The following is a 22,640-nucleotide window of genomic DNA, read 5'->3' as shown; positions in this document are numbered from 1 at the left end:
AATTACAAGTGGGTACGTTGGCAGGGAGTCATTTAAAAAAGAGATGCGATGAGTAAATAATGAGTTCAGTTTTCAAAGGTAACATCTCAGACCTTTTAATATGGGTTTTATGTTCAGCAGCGCATGTATGGCAGCACGCTCTTTAGATACCATGAGTGCTCGCTTTTTGGTGGTAATAATATTTTAGAGAGATTGTGTTGATGCATAGAATATTTTGTGAATCCTCAAATGGCTCTTTTTCTACCAAATGTTTCAAACTGACTGTCCTACACAAGCTAGTTTGGTTGGGCGTCACCACAAACACTCACAAATGCATGCACGCACACACACACACACACACACACGGAAGTCAAAATCTGTTAAGGGGTAATAATGGAACAGCAGTTTTTGGAACAAAAAGCTCCAAGATTCCAGCCAAAGGGAATACTAATCGCCATAATGGTCAATTAAACTATTTACACTCTTATCCCACAATGCAGTGCAATATGGTTATACATGGTTTATTTATGTACTTATTTTTTGCTATGTTGGTATGGAAAATGACCTTAACCTGCACTGATTCACAGTGATAAGTCTTGTGTCATCCATCATATCAGAACTTCCAGGCGGTATATGTCTCTGTGAGCTCCTATAAGAATTGATCGTTCTGTCTCAGTCGTGATGCTGAAATGTCAGCGGTGTGAGAGAGAGCAGCACGGCACTTTCCTGTGGATGTCTCCTGTGATGGGGCACAGGACGGCTTCAGAGATCTTAATTAGACTGTGTCATTCATTTCTCCCTGTCATTTTTTCACTGCGACTTAGAATCTGCAGAGTGGAATCGACAATGCTGTAGTGATTATACCTTCTCTCTCCGTGTCACTGAAGTTCTATAAACAAGTGAGGACGTGTTGCGAATAGCGTGTCTGCATTACGGGTGAACATGTTTCACCGTCTAGAACACGTCACCTCAGACATTGCTGTATATTATGAGCAGACATGCATGACTGGTTCTGTTTGTATGATGACATTTAATTAGTGACTAGAGGAGAGAGTGGACGATAGAGCGAGTTCGGCAGCAGCATTAACCACTTCCATTATGCTTCTTTAATCATGGGTAGTCAGAGCCTCTTTCCTCTGTGATCATCTGCATGTGAATTTACACACTTACTCATCCTGTCTAATGAGCACGGATAGGTTGAATGGTGAGTGGTCTGGCCGCTTGATGGTAACAGTCGGGCTAGTTTGCCCAATCGTGTGCTATTTATTCTTTGGGAGAAAAAAAAATCCTTGTTCAAATGTCAGACCTGTCACTCAAACCTCCCCATCAGGCCTAATTTATGCAAGCCACTCAAGATAATGTTTATCTCCTCACACAGGTGGGCCCACAATCTTACACTGTCCTTCTCTTCTCTTCTCTTCTCTTCTCTTCTCTTCTCTTCTCTTCTCTTCTCTTCTCTTCTCTTCTCTTCTCTTCTCTTCTCTTCTCTTCTCTTCTCTTCTCAATATTATATAAAATTATAAAATGTAATATTTTTTATGTTTTTAAAAGAAGCATAACATGCTCAGCAAGGCTACGTTTATTTCATCAGAATTAAGAAAAACGGTCATATTATGAAATTACAATTTAAAATAATTTTTTCCTTTGATGGCAAATGGAATTTTTAGCATCATAACTCCAGTCTTCAGTGTCACATGATCCTTAAGAACTCTTTCTAATATGCCAGTTTGTTGCTCAAGAAACCTTGACACATTGTTTTTAGAACACATCATGTACATACACTGCAAAAGAAACTGCACTTTTCGTATTTTTGTCTTGTGGCATAAGATTTCTGGGGGGGGAAAATCAAAATTAGCCTAAGTAAGTTTTTGCTTAAACAAAATGATCTGCCAGTGGGGTAGAAAAACAATCTTATTTCAAGATTAGTAATCTTGCACGCAAGATTATTTTTCTTACCCCAGTGGCAGATAATTTAGCTTGTTTTAAGCAAAAACTCACCTTTTTTTTCATCATCATAACTTGTAACATCATAACTTTTTTTAAAGAATTTTCAGATATTTGGACTGTAAACAAGACAAAAATACTAAGTAAGAATATAATTGTTTTGCTGTGTAGGAACAGGATTTATTTAAAACAGAAATCTTTTGTAACAAGATTACAAAGTCTTTACTGTCATTTTTGATCAATCAAATGTGTCCTTTTTAACACTGTATTGTATTTTGTACATTTCTTAATCTTCACAGCCACTTCATGAATTTATAGACTCTGGCAGGAATCTCCCATAGTCCCCAGAAAGGAATGACATGCTCTCACTCGCATATTGTCTCATGCTTGGTTTACTCCTCTGACCTCTGCTGTACCTTCTTCACTCCTGTTCCTTTAGTCTTTATTTCTAGTTGTCTTTCTGTGTTCCAGAATCGCACAGTGGGTGGGTTCAGTTAAGCTGTACTATGAGCAGAAACTATCTAGTTGTTGAGTGCTTGATGGACCCTCTTACACTGATGATGGCTCTCACAGGACAAGGATCTTTTCCATATCTCCCAGCGCCTTGCCCACAATTGCATATCAAAAGTCATCTAGTGTAATTACACCAACACACACACGCATTTTAATGGCCCACATCACACCTATGTACAGTGATTAACTTTGTAGAGTAATTTTTTTGTGTAAGAAGTTATTTGTACCTGTTAGTACCTGTTATTTTTGTAAGGGCCAGTTCCCACAGCACGTGTCTTTGCTTTTTAAAAACACAAAGGTCAAAAAGACGGTGTAGAGACGCGTTTTTTAAAAACTTAACTTATTTTAACTTAAACGCCTTTTAGAAGGTGGTGTGCCACGGAAGCTAGCGTATCTGTGCTGACGATAAGGAGGACAAAGGCGACGATGATGAAAAAGAAATTAAATCGTTAATTTTAAATATTTACAATAGTCTACTACGACTGTCAACTGTCACCCATACAGAGTGACCACCGAACTACCAGTGTGTAAAAAAATTGAAAGTGACTCCCTTCAGCGCAGAATAGAGTGGTCCAGGTTTGATGTCAGAACCCAGAAGACTCATTCGCCGTTTTATAATGTTTTTTTGTTTTTTTTATGTGTGAAATAAAGCCTGTGAAAAACATAACTTGACGATACTTTGACGGTTCTGCAGCGTACACTGCACACACTCACACCCCAAGCTGTCTAATGTAGTTACTTATTAAAAACATAAATTTTCAAAAATGAACATAACAGCTTCAAAATTAGCATTTTTCCCAATGGATGTGTGTAATTTACGTTGTAGAACAAAATGGCAAATGATAGTCTTATATAGTCCAATTAAGTTATGTTTATCACAGGCTTTATTTTACACTTAAATCGGAAAAAAAAACAATTATAAAAACCCATAGAAAATATTTGAAGGAACCAGCGGTGAAAACCTGCATACCTGCACACTCTATTGTGATGAATTCCCATACCAATGTTTAGACTGAGGTCACATTGCTAAGCATTGGACCTGTATCTGATCAATTCTAGAGCCACATACTGTCTGGAAGTGGCCCAAATCAGAATTGAAAAGATCAGATTCCATGTGGTTTGTGCTGTTCACACTGATATGAAAATAAACATCTGAGTCACATTATGAGCAAAAAGAAATTGGATTTGGGCCACTTTTGCCTGCAGTCTGACTTGTTTGGCAATTCAGATTGATGTTTTAAATTCAGCTTGTCATTTTAGTTTAAGCACTTGTTTGGTTTCCTTGATGTTTCATTTAAGCAACTATTCTTTGCCAACATGTGTTTCTTTCTTTCTTTCTTTCTTTGTGCTGCTTTTAGTTAATCCTATTGCGTCAGTCAAAGATCCTTACAGAATAAATGAAAAGATACTGTCAAACATGTTTTTTTGGGAGAAGATAAACGTTTTATGAGGTTTGTTTTTTCTTAATGCGTTGTGCAACAGGCCTCATGAAGAGAGAGAACGAACATACAATAAGAACAGGAGCAGCAACAGTTTTCTTTTTAATTATCTTCAGTGAAGCAGTCCCTGGAGGACTCCACTTAGACTTTGTTTTACAGTTCTCTCTACGTTTCCTCTGAGGAGTTACATCGCTTATTAGAAATTTAGAGTAACTGCCTGAGTCAGTGTCCAGCGTTCTGCATATTTACTTGCGTGCTCATGATCTTCCTCACAACAGCTTGTTTATTCCCACTGAAACAACTGTCTTCCTGCTTCCTATATACTTTGTGTTCTACAGTAGAAAGACATTAAAACAGATTTGGAACATGAGAGTGAGTAAATGATGATAAAATTTCATTTTGGGTATCCCTTTAAATAATTGTACCAGTTCATTGTAATACAACTCTCTTTATGATTACACACATAAAATGTGTTGTTTGCTGTGTGTTTTGATTATACTCTTTAAAGGTATAATTATGAATATGCATTATAATTATTAGTATGCCTCAAAAAAATACGCGTGAGTACGCATGTCTAGGTGACTACGTTATGGAGAAGAAAGAAAACTTTAATTTAGTAACCCAAATATCAATGTGTACATTTAGTATAAAGTAATGTGTTACATCAAAAAGGTCATCTGATTATGTAATACACGTTACTTATTGTCACGCTAAACTGTGGCTGTAATGAATTTGCACGATGATCAGAGATAACACAAACAGTCTTTAATATAATAATCCAAAAAAAACGGGAATACACAGGAGAATATCACAGGGAGAAAACACACAACCACTTAGCTAAAGACGACACGGGACAATGAACAGACCTCAGGGTATAAATACACAGGGGTAAACAAGGAAACTCAACAAACAACAGGTGAACTAACAGGCACACACTAGAAAACTGGGTCAACATACAAATAGCAGGGAACAGGAAAAGTACAGAACCAATTAAACTAAACAGACTAAAACATAAACCTTAGACTTAAAATGCGCCCAACACTATTTATTTACTTACTTAATTACTTGGTTCAGACAGAGCTACCAAAGTATTGGAAAAGTGGGTGGGGAGGTGGGGAGGTGGGGGGCTAATACAATGCTAAATCATAAATCAGATGTACCTATGTACAATAACATACCGATGTCCATCAATCGGTTTAAATAGTACATTTGTGTTTAATTTGTCGTTTAATGAGATCTAATATGTGTTGGTGGCGAGAATTTTCACGTGAAGAAAAACATAGATCCGACAGTTTTACACATCCACATTAATGGTTCAGTGGCAGAACTTTTGCCAAGTGTGTCAGAGGTTCTGGGTTCTAATCTGCACTCGTATAGTTTTTTTTTATTTTTATTTTTTTTATTAAAACCAATTATGTTTATCAGTGGTTGTATATCAAGCAGGGACACGTTTGTGTGCATTTTACTTTGTGATTTCACCAGAACGAATAGAGAGTCTCCGCAACGGATTGAAGCACACGTCCGTGTGAAGACTGTGCGCTGGCCACAAGAGTACACTGTATCCGCGCCACCGATCGCAGCGGCAACGAGCACTTTGATCACTTGATTTCAAAAACAACACATTTCATGTCCCACCCATCCCACCCGCAAATTATGCCTATGCTACAGACTGTGCGATTTCGACAATCCTATAAGATCATTACAAATCACACTCTATGACATGGATCTGGGAACGACATCTACGGTAATTAGACTGTACAATGATGACACAAATTGAATCGTAGGCTACGACGCAAGTTAGTATAGAAGAATAAAACTTCATCAGCATGCACTAGTGGTAAACAAATAGAGCAAGATGAATCACACTTTGGCACTTGTGGTTTTTATGTGAGCTAAAACAAAGAGGAGGAAGTGAAAGAGAATATGGACGCGGTCATGTCTAGGCATAAGAGGCCAATTTGGCATGCCAGTTTTGCAAATGGAGCTAGGAGGTAAGTATTTTTAAGTTTTAGCGTGTTGATTAATATGCCATTTCATGCTGCATTTTTATTGGCTGGTCAGTAGATCGTACGCAGATCGTAGCAGCAAACACACTGTGAGATGATCATGCTAAATTTCTGACACTATCAGAAAATTATCGCAGACTGTCTTTGGTCGCAAGACCGTGACAACGACCATCTTTGGAACCTTTATCACTGTATGACGTAGGACCACCGTTTAGGAACCACAAGCACAGAAATCGCCACGATTGGTCATCTTTTGTCTGGGACAGCCCAAAATCGTACAATGTGTACCTGACATTAGATATATAGTTTTGACATCTGCTTTATATCCTCCCCAGGAGAAAGGCATTTCTGTGTGGCACCAGAGCCAGATGGGTAGAGACAGTTCGGTGTTTAGAATAACAGATATTCAATTCAATGTCAGACAGATGAAAAGAGAAAACATGCAGCGGACCAACAGTGGGCTCCTCCGAGCTACACAGAAGCATGCTGGCTGTAGACGGGTTTCAGTCAGTTCAGTGTGGACAGAAAGCTGCTCAGTGACAAAACCCATCTCAGCCGCCTGTTTGGAGAGAAGAGAGTGCTGCCATGGCAACGCTGAAAGACATGGGTGTTTCCTCTGGAGTGGCACAGCTCACAGTGTGAGAGCACTGCTGACTGAGTACCACCATCCGCTTGTGTGTGTGGGGGAGAGGCAGGTTTAGCCTACATTATAGGGACCAAATGTCCCCTCAATGATGGAAGAACAGGGAAACAGAGGTAGTGCAAAAATGTGTATGTGACGGAGGTTTCGGTTTAGAAAATGTAATTAGCTGGCATGTCAATGAAACGTCCCCACTATAGAAAGCTATGTCTATTTTAACCGGGTTTATGTGCCCTATTAGTGTCTGTGAAGTCATAATTGGCATAAGAATGCATGGCTTTCATTGGTTTTAATGATTTATCAGGGGGTGATTTGTGTTTTTAGGTGCATATTGTATCTAATGCTGGTTCTAGATGTGTGTGTAAATGTGTATGCTGTTGCAGGGAGAGTCAATAGCCACAAATATCTGGGCCACCTTCAGTAGTCAGTTATCTTGAACAGGGCAGTGCAGAAGATTATGGCTATCATTTATATAACACATGAGGGCAGTTCTATCTCAGCAATGGATTTCATAAGACACTTACACATCCATCTAAATAAGAGACTCTGAGCCAAGCGTGTTTTATAATGATCTGTGAGATTTATGACATTAAAAGTGCACAAATAAAACACAGCAGTTTCATATCTCTACATACCGAGTCACATACATGTGCTCTGCAATGAGCATATTATGCAGACATTAGGGAAATCACTCACAGTTTTTCTCTCATTTAATTGCAGTCGTTTGCAGTAAACGGCATTTGCATAATCATCTCATTCCATACATGCAGAGCGTAAATACTGACCTCGTGAGGAAGAGGGAGCGGCAGCTTGGATTTAAGCATGGAGAGATTCTGACATGTGACCAGGAATGAGATCAGTGTGTCAGCTTCACACCGCTCAAACGGCGCCCGGCAAAAGCTGTCAAACAACATCAGAGCACTGAGCTGCTTTTCCCTCTGCCAGCTTCAAATTTCTGGTGCCGGAGTCTCCTGCGCACATTTTGCCTGTGGTATATTTGCAGAGTTTGACTTGGGCTTTTTTCACAGCCCACTGATGTTTTTCAGGGGTGTAGGAATTATCTGAAAACTGGGAGGGAAACATACATGTTATTAGCTTGGCTCATGAATATTAGGTGATTAAATGATTTGCTTAAAGTGCACATACTTGAAATGGGCACTAGCTAGCTATAAGGATTAGCACTTATTACTTGTGTTTTCGTTCATTCAGTTACATTCTGATACAGCCGATTGGAAAAGGCTTCCGCTTGAGCTTAAAGCTGTTGTTTTACACCGCAGTCTACTTTTTTTTTTCCTTCCAAAACAAAGGTCTTTTAATATAAATATAACGGTTATTGCCAACAAAAAAAAAAAACTGTGGGTCCCTGAATCTCAGTATAAACGTGCTTGTGTAAATCAAGAAGGGGGAAAGAATATTCGAAATATTTTGAAATGCATTTAAATATGAATACTTGAAAATACATTAGTTTTATTTCTAACTATTTAAATAAGCATTAACTAATTATCATTTAAACAATATATAGCATACAATAGTTACAACCAGTTATTTTTAGCATTATTTTTTGTATTATTATTTATTATAGTATTTATTATTATTTTGAATTAGCTTTTTTTCTTTTTAATTTTAGTTTAAGTTTTAGTAATTTGATTGTGCCTTTTACTAGTTTGTGTTTTTTATATAATTTTTGTTTTCTTATTCTTTTTTTTATTTCAGTTTTAGGTTTAGTAATTTTAGTACTTAAACTTTTTTTCACTTAGCTGCCAATTAAATATTTATTATGTTTATTTAAGTTTAAAAAAATTTAATTTATATTTTTTCATCATATCTATATATATATATATATATATATATATATATATATATATATATATATATATATATATATATATATATATATATATGTATTCTTTTTTTTTTTCATGCAAAGTGTTAAGATGGTTCACATTTACTGTGTCCAGCATTCTGCAGTGTTTCAATAAGCAAGCTGTTCTAATCACAATATGGTGACTGCAATGCTGACATTACTAATCAAAGACATCCCTTAGTATTGAGTCATCCATTTTATTTCCACAAATAAATGTACTTCAGTATGTCTTCACATTTGATTATCACTACTTGGTGTTGTAAATATGGCATGCTGTGTATTTGTCAGAATGTCTATAGTGTATTTAAGGGTAATTAGCTAACATGAATTATGAAGCTGAATAAACAGCATACACAACATCAGCATCTTCATGAGACCAGTTTAGCACTAACTCAAAACACTTCGGCAAGTCCTGTCATGAATCATTTTTACGGTGTAGCCTGGTATTGATTTACCACCATCATTACATTATAATACTGCTGTGTACTAAACCATTCAGCAAATAAATTTCCCATCCTACAGTAGGTGCTTACATAGCTTTCTGTACACAACTGGATTTGTAAACACATTTCACGCAATGAGAGAACACGGAAATGAAATATAGACATGAGTAAGAATCTCGGATTTTTAAATCAATCTCAATAGACTGCAACAGAGCTTGCCCCCTTTTTCAGCGGCCCTGGTTCCGGAAGGTTTTTTTGTTTGTTTGTTTGGGTTTTTTTGGGGGTTTTTTCCCATTGGGATTTTAAAATAGTCTTTGTTAAAAGAGTTATAAGCCATGAACCAAGCCAATCAGCTACGAGGTGAATCACAACAAAACTTTGATTTTAAGCAAAAAATATTTTGGAAATCGGACAAAACGACAAAGGTACAAGACTGTGTGTGTGTACTTAACGGTTTTAGTGAGGAAAAAAACTACAATCCCATGAAGCATTGCAAACATCATAATCGAATTAAAAAACAATGGAGAAATCTAATCAACATAAATTAGTAGTTTTAAATGTAGTCACGCTTGTCTGAAGTATAAAATCATTGGTTACCCGTAAGCCATACGTTTACCCGTAAACATTCAAAATGTTTAACAAACACTATTCTTGTTCGGCTTCAGTTTGCAAATGCCGGGAATATTCTCCACAACAGAGCGAATTGCATCCCGTGTCTCCATATCCGCGGTCATTTTCGATTTCCCTAACCTAAAATACAATCTTAAACTCGGCGCTTAGGGTCTACGTCACGGCTTTCAGCCCGCACTCTGTTCGTTGATTTGCCGTCTGTTTTCAGGCCGGAGGAAAACTGAGAGATAGATCGCTATCTCAGACTAAGTACAGAAGCGAACTGAAATTGAGCGGAAGTACGAAGTCTGATGTAGTCAGGCTACTGTCTATAACTCACCTAAATCACCTTTCTGTAGGCTGTGGTTCCAGACTGCGGGGAAAATATAATTTCCATGTTCTAATTTGGCCTTAGAAAACCATTAAAATCTACATTTTATTTTCATATTAATTTGTGAATATTTTAAATGTTTAATAAAGGAGCAAAAAGTCATAAACAAAAATCTGAAATTTAGTCGATATTAATTTTTTTTGTGCAGCATTTGTGTACAGTTCAAATTTAAAAAAAATTGGTGTTCAACTTTTCGTTTTGCAATTACGGGTTAAATAAGGAAAAATGAATGGACACAAATGTACACTGACCGTTTGGACATAATACGAGACAGAGTTCTTTATTAAATTAATAAAAGAAACAATAATTACAGGAATACTGGATTCTAAACCTCAAAGAAATGCTACAATCAAAACCTTGTATAAGGACCTTGTAAAAAATAACTTGTATAAACAAGTTATTTGTTTATACAAAATACGATTTACTGCAATGCTTTTTCCCCCCTTAGTTGATCAGAAAAAAAGTGAATGTTTCTTACTTGTTCAGACGTTATTTTCCGTTGAAAATTCTAATATTGGTCAGACTTCCAAAGAGTATAATGTGTGATTCTGAATGCCAGTATCCACACCGGCGCGGTGATTGACAGCCGCACTCACCTCAAAACATTGGATTTATCGGCGCTGTTTCATGCCGATGTACAACCCACGTAAATTGATAATTCCGCAAATGACTGCAATTGCAGTTTTCGAACAGAGATGGCGACAAAGAGGAAAAGCCACGGACTGCAGCTTTAATAACAATAAAAAAATATTTATTACGGTAGAAGACTGTGGCGTTGCAATCAGATGATTGGTGTTGCTATAGCCCCAGGGTCATTTTCGGTTTCGGTTTTTGGCCAAGTGCATCCAGATTTTTCGGTTTCAGTTTTGGCCCAGAATTTTCATTTCGGTGCATCCCTAGTTGCACTATAGACCTGTTAGCTACACTGTAAAACAAAATGATTTTTTTAAAGTTCTAAATAAAGATTATTGGAAGAAAATACTATTTAAGTTTTTCTACTTCAAAATGTCACATTTAATTCAATGTGCTGCTTGTTTTTTTTGTTTTTTTTTGTAATGATTTGTGAAAACTTTTTCAAATGAAATCCTGGCTATCACCTATCAAGGTGGATTCACCTAGTAGACAGTTAACCCCACTCTCACTCCAGCAGAGAGAGAAGATTATGCCACCCGGCTGCCAGGAACTCAGTTTATGCCTTCTAGTCCTGCAGATAGACCATTTAGAACTCCCTCAGAGACATTAAACTGATCTCATATGCCTGTCTGAGCTTCATTCAGACCATGGGATTAGAGACCACCCCCAAAGATCTGGCAGAAACTAAGATATGCTTAAAAAATATTCTTGTCACATACCGTAGTGATCTGGCCAGGATTTAGCCAGGGGTGAAGTTGTTTTTCCTTTTTTTTTACCTTGTAAAATTGGAATTTGTGAGTGGAGATATCTCAGTCCAGCATTTAAAGAATAAAATCAAATATCCGTTATGCTCTTTCTCTTAAATATATATTTGTTTGCCCTTTTGACAATATCTGCAGATCCAAAGGGTTCACAGGATCTTGCCTTTATATTTCTGTTTGTTGCAATCTTGACAGCCTTTCATCACGATGGGTTTCGCCTCCCTCACAGCTTAAACAATTAAACCGTGCATTTGTTTTTGTTTATGTGTTTTTATCAAAGCAGCTTTTCCTGTTCCACCACACATCGAACTGCTATTTTCCCTGGAACTTTTTTCACACACCATGTCTTGTTGTGTACTGCTTAGACAAATTTGGACAAATTGTTGTTTTCAGGGTTTATTGTTATTATTATTATTATTATTGGTTTAAGTGCAATTACAATGGCGGCTGAGTGCTCTCATCACCATTAATCCCTGACAATTAACATGCATGTATTACTTTAACATACTGGCAACTTTCTGAAAGTGAGATTAATGCGCTGCTGGTGAGTTGTATTGTGGTGCTCCTTATCTCGTTTCAGCACATTTCACTTAGCTGAGTGCAGTCAGAGAGCAGTGTATCAAACAGACTAGACCACCGACCACTAAGCATCAACGTGCCGTGTGCATTGAGAAGCTACAGTACATGCCGGCCAGTATTTGTAATGCATTTCGGATTAAGAAAATGTTCAGTGCTCCACAGAAATGAGATTTTTTGAACGGGTACACTTGATAAACTCATAATGGATCTCCATTTGAGCATGTGATTTCCATTAGTTTCTCTGAATTATTTAGCAGCACAGATACAAAATATTCAGTTCCTGAGTGAAATTCTCTCTGATACTCCGATAATTATGTTCTTGTTGACTGATAACTGATCATGACTGATGTTAATTTTCTGTAATGTTTTGTCTATGTGCACTACCATTCAAATTTGATCAACATTGAAAACAGAAAACAGTTATTTTAAATTGTAATAATATTTGACAATATTACTGTTTTTACTGTATTTTTTATTAAATAAATGCAGCCTTGGTGAGCATGAGTAACTTCTTTCTAAAACATTTTTTTTTTTTTTAAATACCGACCCCAAACTTTTGGATGGTAAAAAAAAATAAAAAAAATAAAAATAAAACACTTTAAACTAAAATCAATCATTTTAAATGTTAGAAGTGAATTTAGGCACCACAACATTATATGTACAGTTTGAAAATTGTATATTCATTTTTAAATTTGCTAAATATTTACATTAACTATGGCCATGTTACACTAACATCTGAGAACAAGAAATTGTCAAAAATATAATATATATATATATATATATAATTTGAAACCAATTGTGTGCTTTGTTATGTTTCTCTAAAATAATTGGTTTGGTTTTTAGTTTTATAATACAAAGACACATTTTAAACATGGCATTTTAAGTGTACTTAAAGTTATTGAGGATATTTGCATTCACATATACGTGTATGTTTCCACAGGTCTCTCTCTGGCCGCATCGTGGGTGGCGTGTGGTGGTTCTTCACTTTAATCATCATCTCCTCATACACAGCCAACCTAGCTGCTTTTCTCACAGTGGAGAGGATGGTGTCCCCCATCGAGAGTGCAGAGGATCTGGCCAAACAGACTGAGATTGCTTATGGGACTCTAGACGCCGGCTCCACCAAGGAGTTTTTTAGGGTGAGAGGTGCCATGAATGAGGGGAAATGTGGGAAATCAGATGGGCCAGTCTGTTGTGATTGGTTTACCACTCACAGCGTGTAGTGAAATGACCATTACCATAACTGAATTTCAGCTCCAGAGGCTTCCTCAGCACATCAGTTTTATCATATCAATATGAGCCCGAGTCCTCATTCTTTTGAAATGCTTGCAACGTGGACTTGCTTTCGCAGCGCAGAAAACAGCATATTCTCAACATGTTGACAACACACTTCCAAACCTCAGCTACAACTGCAGTGTTTGAGAGCGGCTCAAAGTAGACGTTGTTTTGGAAAGCCATTGAAGATCATAGACTGGCATTATGCTAATTTGCTACAAACCTATGTAGGTTTGTTTAGGAAGTAAAGCTAGACTCTTTCAGGCAGTTCAGAATCGGTTCGTTCTTTTGGGAAACGATAACTCCATTTATCATGCACTTTGATCTTTGAAACGTTTTAGATGTTTACATTCACAAACAGCTATATTACATGAGATGTAATTCAAAACAATTTCAAAACAAGTGCACGTTACCACTTTTTACAGTGTGCAAATGCATAATATTTCACTTTCTTTCCTCTTTTAGAGGTCAAAGATTGCGGTATTTGAGAAGATGTGGTCCTATATGAAATCAGCAGACCCTTCAGTGTTTGTGAAAACCACAGATGAAGGAGTTATACGGGTGAGGAAGTCCAAGGGGAAGTATGCCTATCTGCTGGAGTCTACCATGAACGAGTACATCGAGCAGCGCAAACCCTGTGACACTATGAAGGTCGGAGGTAACCTGGACTCCAAAGGCTACGGCATCGCCACCCCCAAAGGATCACCTCTCAGGTAAAGCCAGCTGTCCACTGTATGCTGACTGTATTTGACCATTATGAAAATAACATCAGATGGTGGTTCAGTTGTGGTAGAGGCTGGATACAGTACTAAAGGTGTTATGCTCACCTTGGCTAAGTTTTACATCTAAGTTTACATCATGTACTAGTTAAATTAAAAAAAAGAAAAGAGAAACAGATGGGAATTCATTAAAATAAGTATGCCTATCATGTCACAGCACAAACATAGCCAAATAAATAAATAGATATTTGCATGTTGCAATTCCCAATTTTGCTAGCCAGTTCTGAATAGATTATGAAGGACTCAAACTAATACAATCTGCTATACTTTACTGAAACGGTATAGCATCACTCCCTCACTGCAGTCCAGGCACCTAAATCAGCTCTTGAAAATGCCAAGTGTGCCTGAGTACACTGCCTAATCTATATGTGGAACTATATGTGCTCTTCTCCATCATTTAATGATTTTTTTGCTGACATGATTGCAGGAAAATATTGCTGAGTTTTGCAAATAAGACGCATGCATAGCAAAACAACAGGTTTGTGCTGAGAATTTCAGTGACTTAATTTAATACTCGCTGCACAGCACAAAAAGAAAATGTAAAATTAGTGCCTGGATTGTGGGTGGTTTGTGAATAAGGTGGAGGTTTTTGCCAAATTGGTGTGGCTTCAGTGAACTCATCTAGTTTCTCTTTTGAAGGACTTTTTAATGATGTTATACATGATCATTTGAACCAAGGGCGAGGGTAGAAGTACTGTGCTAAGCAGCCTCTGCTATAACAGAACATCCTGTTGTGTGGGTGAACATGTGTGTGTGTGGAGCTGTTCAAAATCCCGCCTCTACCTCATGTAGCTTGAAGGGGTTTTCAACACACTCCACCAGAAGTGCTTGCATAAGAAATGGCAGGAAAATGACGCGCCCTCTTCAGAAGCTCTTTAGGAAACACGTGTGTTCGCCATCCTTTCATTAAACAGCAGCGCCGCTTGGCAGAGCCCATTGAGACACCACAGACATTATTCAAGACAGGCACTTTGAAGCTATAGGTCTACTGGATGCTAATTTCAGTTTCTCTCCTTCATTCCAAATTACGAAAGCTCTATTCTCACCGAGTGACTTGTGCATGAAAGAAATTGGGCTATCAGTTGTTAGTCTTATGCAAGCCACTTCTAAAGATGAATGTCGACATTAACATGTTTCTTTTTTATTCTCTGCAATATAAGGTGAACAGTTATTTCAATTGTACACCACCATCATTAACGTCACAATTATTGTGCTTGAATGTACCCATCTGACTAATACAGCATGGCCCCCATGATATTACATTCATTGCAGTGCAAAGGGCCTCTCAAGGGCAATTTGGAGCTGTTGAAATAACCTCAATAACTCCATCTCTCTCTAATAAGATAAGCTCCTTGGGGAAACGACCTCATAGCAATTGTACAGTCGTTTTTTGGGTCACCTTATAGCAAAGCGAACAGGGGTAGAGGGTGGATGGAGTGGGAAAGAGAGAGACATCAGATACAAGATGTAAATGACTGACTTCCATCTTGCCACCTAGGGCAGGACTCGAATTAAATTTAATACTAGCTAGCCATTACATTGACAGCAAGATTGAAAGAGGCTCGGAAATGGATTCATAAATGTGTTCCTCTGTCTGTTGAGTTACCAGCTGTGCGGTGTATATCTGATTTTGAGAGAGAGCAACTCCCTTACTGACGCGTTTACATGAGCCGGTAGATTCTATATGAGCACCTACTGCATTGTTTCAACATGTAAAAGACAATGGGAGATTTTGCTCTCTCTGTTAAAATCAATAAACACTGAATTGAGCATTTAGATTGTTTGTGATTTGCTGAACTAACCATGTGGTGCAGTTGTCAAAATGTAATAATGATCCTGTGTATCTTTACTGAATTTAGCATTTTATGGCTTTATTTACAATCAATCAATTGTATTATTTTATAGACATCTGGCATGGAAGCTTGTTTACGCCTCAGAATAAAACAATTTAAAAGATAATTGTGACTTCTTATCTCACAATTCTGACTTTATAACTCGTAATTGCGAGTTTATATCTCGCAATTCTGACTTTATAACTTGAATTGCAAGTTTATATCACGCAATTCTGAGAAAAAAAGGCAGAATTGTGACATAAAAAGTAACAATTACCTTTTTGTATTTTTTATTCAGTAGCGGAAACAAAGTTCCATACTGATCAGATCTTGTTAGGTGCAAAAACAGTTTTTGTTTTTTTACGTCTATAAATCTATAAAAAATATATATATATATTAATTCAAATTAATCCTCTAATCTGTGACTTTTCATTGAGATTTTAATTAAAAATCACTTTTCAAATTGACAAATATTTAAAACTGCTTACATAAGTTTTTTAAATGTAGTTAAAAGAAACAATGAATAAAAAATTATAATTTTTAAATGCAACATTGCGACTGAATTATTCTGATCAAAGCCTTTAATAGGGATCATTTTTACACCTTACTTTTTTATATCTTATGGTCTGCTAGTCTCATCTTGCTTTAATGATTAATTTCTTAACAAAGATGTTAATTGATCTTTTGAACTTGTTTTACCTTGTACTTCACTTTGTGTTTTATAGGTTAATTTACTGACTGATGGAATAATCAGTTGTTTTGGTGCATTTTGACAGCTGCTCAACATTTTCCTTGTCTTATCTCAAACTGATACCTTAAATCGGTTTGTTTTAGTCAGGATGTGACAGCCCTAAAGATTGATGTGTGCGCCCTTTTATCTCTATTCATCTGTGCCATTCTTTGAGTTTAGTCAATGAAATCATCTCACCCAAAGCACTGCCACCTCCTGAAGCAAATGCTCATCAAACTGAATGTAGCTGTTTGTTTCTCATTCCTGAGACACTCTCTGACTTCTTTCTGTCTCGTACTTCTGTGATTAGAAAGAATTCCTGGGTTTTATCATGCCAAAGAATCACTCCCTATACAGGCAGAGGTGCAGACGACATTTGCTCACAACGCAGATCGGCAAGCCGATTCTGTGGGTCGTGACTCGTGAGGATATGTATATTTGTGCCTTTGAACTGTATGGGTTGTTTAAGACCTGAGGATGGAGAAGATGAAAAGAGAGACACGCTTCAGATGTGTTTCTTGATATCAGTCATGGGGGGCGGGGGGTTAAAATCAAAAATTCCATTTTTATCATAGTCTACTCTCTCATGTTATGTATAATGGTCTTGCTACTATGAAACACAAAAAGAGAAGATTAGCAGAATGTTCATGCTGCTCCTTTCCAAACCATGAAAGTGAATGGTGATCCAGTTCCAAAAATGACAAAAAGCACCATAAAAGTAGTCCATACTTTTAAGTAGACCGCATAAACTTTTCTGCTGCAGCTCTTAAATCTTATATTTACTTTACATTTGTGTATTTTAAAATGTGGTGCATTGCATTGTTTGTGAAATGAACTAGCCAGTCAGTTTTCCAAAATTGTAGTAACTTGACCAAAAATTGATGCACCTCTTGATGGAAATAAATATTGTGATGCTATTTCCATCATGAGGTGCATACATTTTTGGTCAAGATCTTGTATTGACAGTCCAAGAGTCAAGCACTCTGTAAAGTCTACTGCAGGACATCCCAGAGTCCTTCAATGAATTTAAGGTCTGGACTCAGAGGTGCCAATTTATATGTGAAAATGATTCTTCATGCTCCCTCCTAAACATTCTTTGACAATTTGAGCCTGATGAATCTTGACATTATCATCCTGGAATATGGCCATGATATGTCTTCCTACGTGGTTGTTTAAGAAATGAAAAGCTACACACTCCATCAATTAGAGTTAAAAAAACTGTTGCCAAACATATAACATGCTAGAAACATAATAATCACAGCAATAATAATCCAGTCATAGACTCTTAAGTATTTGCCTATTTATATCCAAACAGCGACTTTTTTGGGGGGGGGTGGAGGGGAGCAGTATATATATGTGTGTGTGTGTGTGTGTGTGTATGTATACACTCACCTAAAGGATTATTAGGAACACCTGTTCAATTTCTCATTAATGCAATTATCTAATCAACCAATCACATGGCAGTTGCTTCAATGCATTTAGGGGTGTGGTCCTGGTCAAGACAATCTCCTGAACTCCAAACTGAATGTCAGAATGGGAAAGAAAGGTGATTTAACCTCTTAACCAGCGCCCCATTTTTTGAGAATTTTCTGAAAATGACATACCCAAATACAAATGTCTGTAGCTCTTAAACCCTATGGTCCACATTCATAACTCTGATCTTTTTTTAAACTAGACACTTGAAACTTTGTTACCCAAGAGTCATTATTACTCAAAGTAGCATAGGAACAGAGTAAAACAAGGTAAAATTTACATGAATGTGACTCACGATTTCTTTTAATTAACTTCACTTAGGGAAAAAATGATCAGACTTTTATGTTAAGGGCCTGAAAACACCATAAAGATAAAATTGAATGTCTGACCATGTTTAGATTCAAATTTGAGGATGATACTCGCAAAAATGTAGTTTCTGTAAGCTTTTATTCAAGAAAAGTATAGGCGTCCTTTCCAAAATGCAATTTGGAGACTCCAAATGGACACCTGGCACCCAAACACTTTACATAGGGAGTAAACACTATAGGTCTGCAACAACAATTCAGAACTGTTATGCCCTTCAAACCACACAAGAAAAAAACGATTTCAGCACAACATTTGATCATTTTACCAAAATTATCTTTATTTTGAACAATTCTAATAGCAAAAACAGTGATTTCTCACTACATGTATAGACATTGCAGAAGTGTTCATTTTCCAACTAATGTATAAAATATATAAAAAGAAAAACATAAATGTTTTAGAACATTTGTAATTACAAACGTGGTTTTTACCCAAATAAATTGCAATAAACTGATACTTATAATGAATATCCTATTACTTCCTGTTGCTCTTCGTCATTTTCTGCAAAAAAACCTTCAAATCTCTTCTGTAGTCGACGATCCATGATACAGATGCTCAGATATAAGCTTTAGAGTAAATCCGTGCATTTATGCAAGCTCCATGTGTCAAAACATCGCGTTTATGTGTCTGTTTACATTCTGGTCGGCTGACTATGTGTGTGCGTGCTGCGCGCGTGGCGAAAGCGCACATGTGAATGAAAACTTTGCGCAGTTGAATTTGACGAATGTGCTTGCATGAACTGTCTATCACTGCAATCGATTTTAGTTGGCTAATACTCCCATCAATCAAAACGTAGCTCAAAGGACATTGGATAGCATTATCCAGGCTTTTATCCAGTCGAAAGCCCAGCTGCGCGATGGACAGCGCGCTCAGCCTGTCAGGGACTCTCTTACTGTTTTGGTCTGTAACAGAGCCTGTGATTGAACGAGAGAGAAGTAGGATGTATCATTCGATCCGGAAGAGTCTAAACTGCGGGGGTGAGATGGCTTTTGAGTGTTGGAATATGGATTAGAATCGATATTTCTTTGAAAATGAACATGATGCGAACTCTATCTCGAAAACGCTCATGAAAACAAAGGAGGATATTTCATTTTTTTTCCCCTATTTTTCGTTGTTTTGGATTAAAAAGTGGGATGCATTTTGAAGAGTGGACCCTTACATTGAAATGTATGCTGTTGTTTCTTGGATTCTTCCGAACTGATCTGAACCATACGAGATGAAAGATGAGTATAGCGGTTCATTTTGCTCATTTTCAAATGAGCAGTCCTTTTGCATTTTATTTAACCCTTTCCTCTCTGGTGTATTGATTGCAAAAACAAGTCTAGAACATGGTTCTTGAGTGTTTTAGCTTTCAAATGATGCATAGTTTATGATAGTCAGATGAATATTTGTTATAAAACAAAGCTTAAAAAAGGTAATAAAAGTATAGCCACGCCCTCGACGGCCCGCTCGCGGGCCGATGCGGGTTAAGAAGTTAAGCAATTTTGAGCGTGGCATGGTAGTTGGTGCCAGACGGGCCGGTTTGAGTATTTCACAATCTGCTCAGTTACTGGGATTTTCACGCACAACCATTTCTAGGGTCTACAAAGAATGGTGTAAACAGGGAAAAACATCCAGTATGCGGAATTCCTGTGGGCGAAAATGCCTTGTTGATGCTAGAGGTCAGAGGAGAATGGGCCGACTGATTCAAGCTGATAGAAGAGCAACTTTGACTGAAATAACCACTCGTTACAACCGAGGTATGCAGCAAAGCATTTGTGAAGCCACAACACGCACAACCTTGAGGCGGATGGGCTACAACAGCAGAAGACCCCACCTGGTACCACTCATCTCCACTACAAATAGGAAAAAGAGGCTACAATTTGCAAGAGCTCACCAAAATTGGACAGTTGAAGACTGGAAAAATGTTGCCTGGTCTGATGAGTCTCGATTTCTGTTGAGACATTCAGATGGTAGAGTCAGAATTTGGTGTAAACAGAATGAGAACATGGATCCATCATGCCTTGTTACCACTGTGCAGGCTGGTGGTGGTGGTGTAATGGTGTGGGGGATGTTTTCTTGGTACACTTTAGGCCCCTTAGTGGCAATTGGGCATCGTTTAAATGCCACGGCCTACCTGAGCATTGTTTCTGACCATGTCCATCCCTTTATGGCCACCATGTACCCATCCTCTGATGGCTACTTCCAGCAGGATAATGCACCATGTCACAAAGCTCGCATTTCAAATTGGTTTCTTGAACATGACAATGAGTTCACTGTACTAAAATGGCCCCCACAGTCACCAGATCTCAACCCTATAGAGCATATTTGGGATGTGGTGGAACGGGAGCTTCATGCCCTGGATGTGCATCCCACAAATCTCCATCAACTGCAAGATGCTATCCTATCAATATGGGCCAACATTTCAAAAGAATGCTTTCAGTACCTTGTTGAATCAATGCCATGTAGAATTAAGGCAGTTCTGAAGGCGAAAGGGGGTCAAACAAAGTATTAGTATGGTGTTCCTAATAATCCTTTAGGTGAGTGTATATGGACACATACTGTATTATATATATATTACTCACAAATATATACACTGTTACTACTGTTATGGCCCTTTTTTGTTGTTTTTATAGTTTGACAGCCCTTGGTCACCATTCACTTTCTCTGGAATAAGCAATTTCATGAAAGTATTCTGTTTGGGGGAAAAAAGAAAGAAAAGGAAAGAAACAATTTGGTTTGAGGGTGAGAAATTATGACAGAATTAACTCACTTTAAGAATTTGTCTAATGTCTTTAGTCTGTTGTTTTAGATTCACATTGTTACAATTCCCTAAAAGGGAAGAACCAAATGCAAACAGCAAAAACTAAGGACATCTAAGGACATCTTTTTTCTTCTCCTCTGTCTGAAGAAGTCTTGTTCTTTTGCTTTATAAAACCTGTCTTTCACAAAGGCCACTAACAAAAGCATTGTTCTCCATTAAAACACGTTAACATACTTTATATACAGACTCAGGGCAAAACCACTGCAAATGCCATGCATTTAACATTTCAACCTACATAGAGCAGTGGCTGTTGTGTTCAAACCAGTTTAAGTCTGTTCTCCCATCACACTGTCTCTGAAATGGTTTATCTGGGCTGACACTGACCAAAATATTATTTCATTATCGTTTCAAGAAACCCAGTAAACCTGGCAGTGTTAAAACTGAATGAACAAGGCCTGTTGGACAAATTGAAAAACAAATGGTGGTACGACAAGGGAGAGTGTGGCAGCGGAGGAGGTGATTCCAAGGTCAGCCCCAATGTGACAAACCCAACGGGTAAAACCACCACTACCATGGGGGGTAACCGGCAACTCACGCCGACCAAACACTCTAGACCAAAACAATCTGATCTAAATTGAGCTTACTATGAGCAAATTTAGTTTGATTAATAGCAAGTCAAGTTTTGATCAAATTATGGCTTATCATGGCAAGTAGTCAATAATAGCCAACCGCATTCAAGTTATTCCAGACGGAGTGTTTGCGGTCTGCCGGTTACCCAAAGTGATATAATAATGCACATCTTGCAGCAGGGAGCAAGGAAGCATCGCTAGATGGAGTATTAACCCATATCACTTTTACAATGAACTACCAACATGTTTCTGATATGTGTGCACTCAATTTAAAAAAAAAACACACACAACAGTTGAGTTGATATTGATGGGTATGTGTTTAATGTGTGCTGAATAACATAAAATAACATGGATAATGTTATTTATGTTATTTCCCTGGTTGAAGAATCCCAGTTAACCTAGCGGTGTTGAAACTCAGTGAGCAAGCCGTCTTAGACAAACTGAAAAACAAATGGTGGTACGATAAGGGGGAGTGTGGAAGCAAGGACTCCGGAAGAAAGGTCAGTTCACACATTTGGTCCTGCTCTGTTCCCCTCAGTTTAGCCTTCCCAGAACCCTCTCAGAAGGTTCAGTAAGGAATCTGGACATGGGCGGCTCTTACTCTCTCTCCAGAGTTGTATTCTTTGATTTGGGCTGGCAGAGGACAAATTAAAAGGCTTTTGAATATATTTGATGCATGATTTAAATTGAAACTGCTGGTATTTTCAATGACTTTTAAAACACTTGTGTTCGCATTAGAATATTTATATACTACTTACTGATTTACAGGTAGCAAGCAAATAAGTAGACATGCTAGTACTGAAGTATACAAAATTATGTCCTCTTCCTTATGCATGTGACTGGTGTCCAGTTACCAATTTGGTAGTAGACACTGACATTTTGCATTTTTAATTAAATTTTGTGTAAAAGCATCTTACCTTTTGACAGCAGGTAAAAAAAAAAAATCAAAAACAGCTTTTTTTTTCTTGTTCATTCATCACACTGGAAATGGAAAGTCGAAAATTGTGTGCATTTC

At 37.5% G+C, this 22,640-nt stretch overlaps 1 protein-coding gene across 7 annotated transcripts in view; it reads left to right on the top strand.

Annotated features, from left to right (window-relative positions):
* The window catches only part of gria1a (glutamate receptor, ionotropic, AMPA 1a), a 74,674-nt gene that overhangs the window by 46,098 nt on the left and 5,936 nt on the right, over positions 1 to 22,640 (top strand). For 2 of the 7 annotated variants that reach the window (XM_056261783.1, XM_056261785.1), the window contains exons 12-14: positions 12,742 to 12,940; positions 13,542 to 13,789; positions 22,011 to 22,125. In XM_056261783.1, the coding sequence (XP_056117758.1) occupies positions 12,742 to 12,940; positions 13,542 to 13,789; positions 22,011 to 22,125 (562 nt within the window). Of the gene's footprint in view, positions 1 to 12,741; positions 12,941 to 13,541; positions 13,790 to 21,408; positions 21,552 to 22,010; positions 22,126 to 22,640 lie in introns of those variants that run through there. The other 5 variants (XM_056261782.1, XM_056261784.1, XM_056261787.1 and 2 more) reach the window with 4 other exon arrangements.

The sequence above is a fragment of the Rhinichthys klamathensis genome, unplaced genomic scaffold, assembly GCF_029890125.1.
Source record: "Rhinichthys klamathensis goyatoka isolate OS25496 unplaced genomic scaffold, OSU_Roscu_1.1 h1tg000186l_1, whole genome shotgun sequence".
In the NCBI taxonomy this organism is placed as follows: Eukaryota; Metazoa; Chordata; class Actinopteri; order Cypriniformes; family Leuciscidae; genus Rhinichthys; species Rhinichthys klamathensis.
The sequence above is the reverse complement of the archived record's forward strand: the minus strand, read 5'-3'. Positions and strand labels throughout refer to the sequence as shown.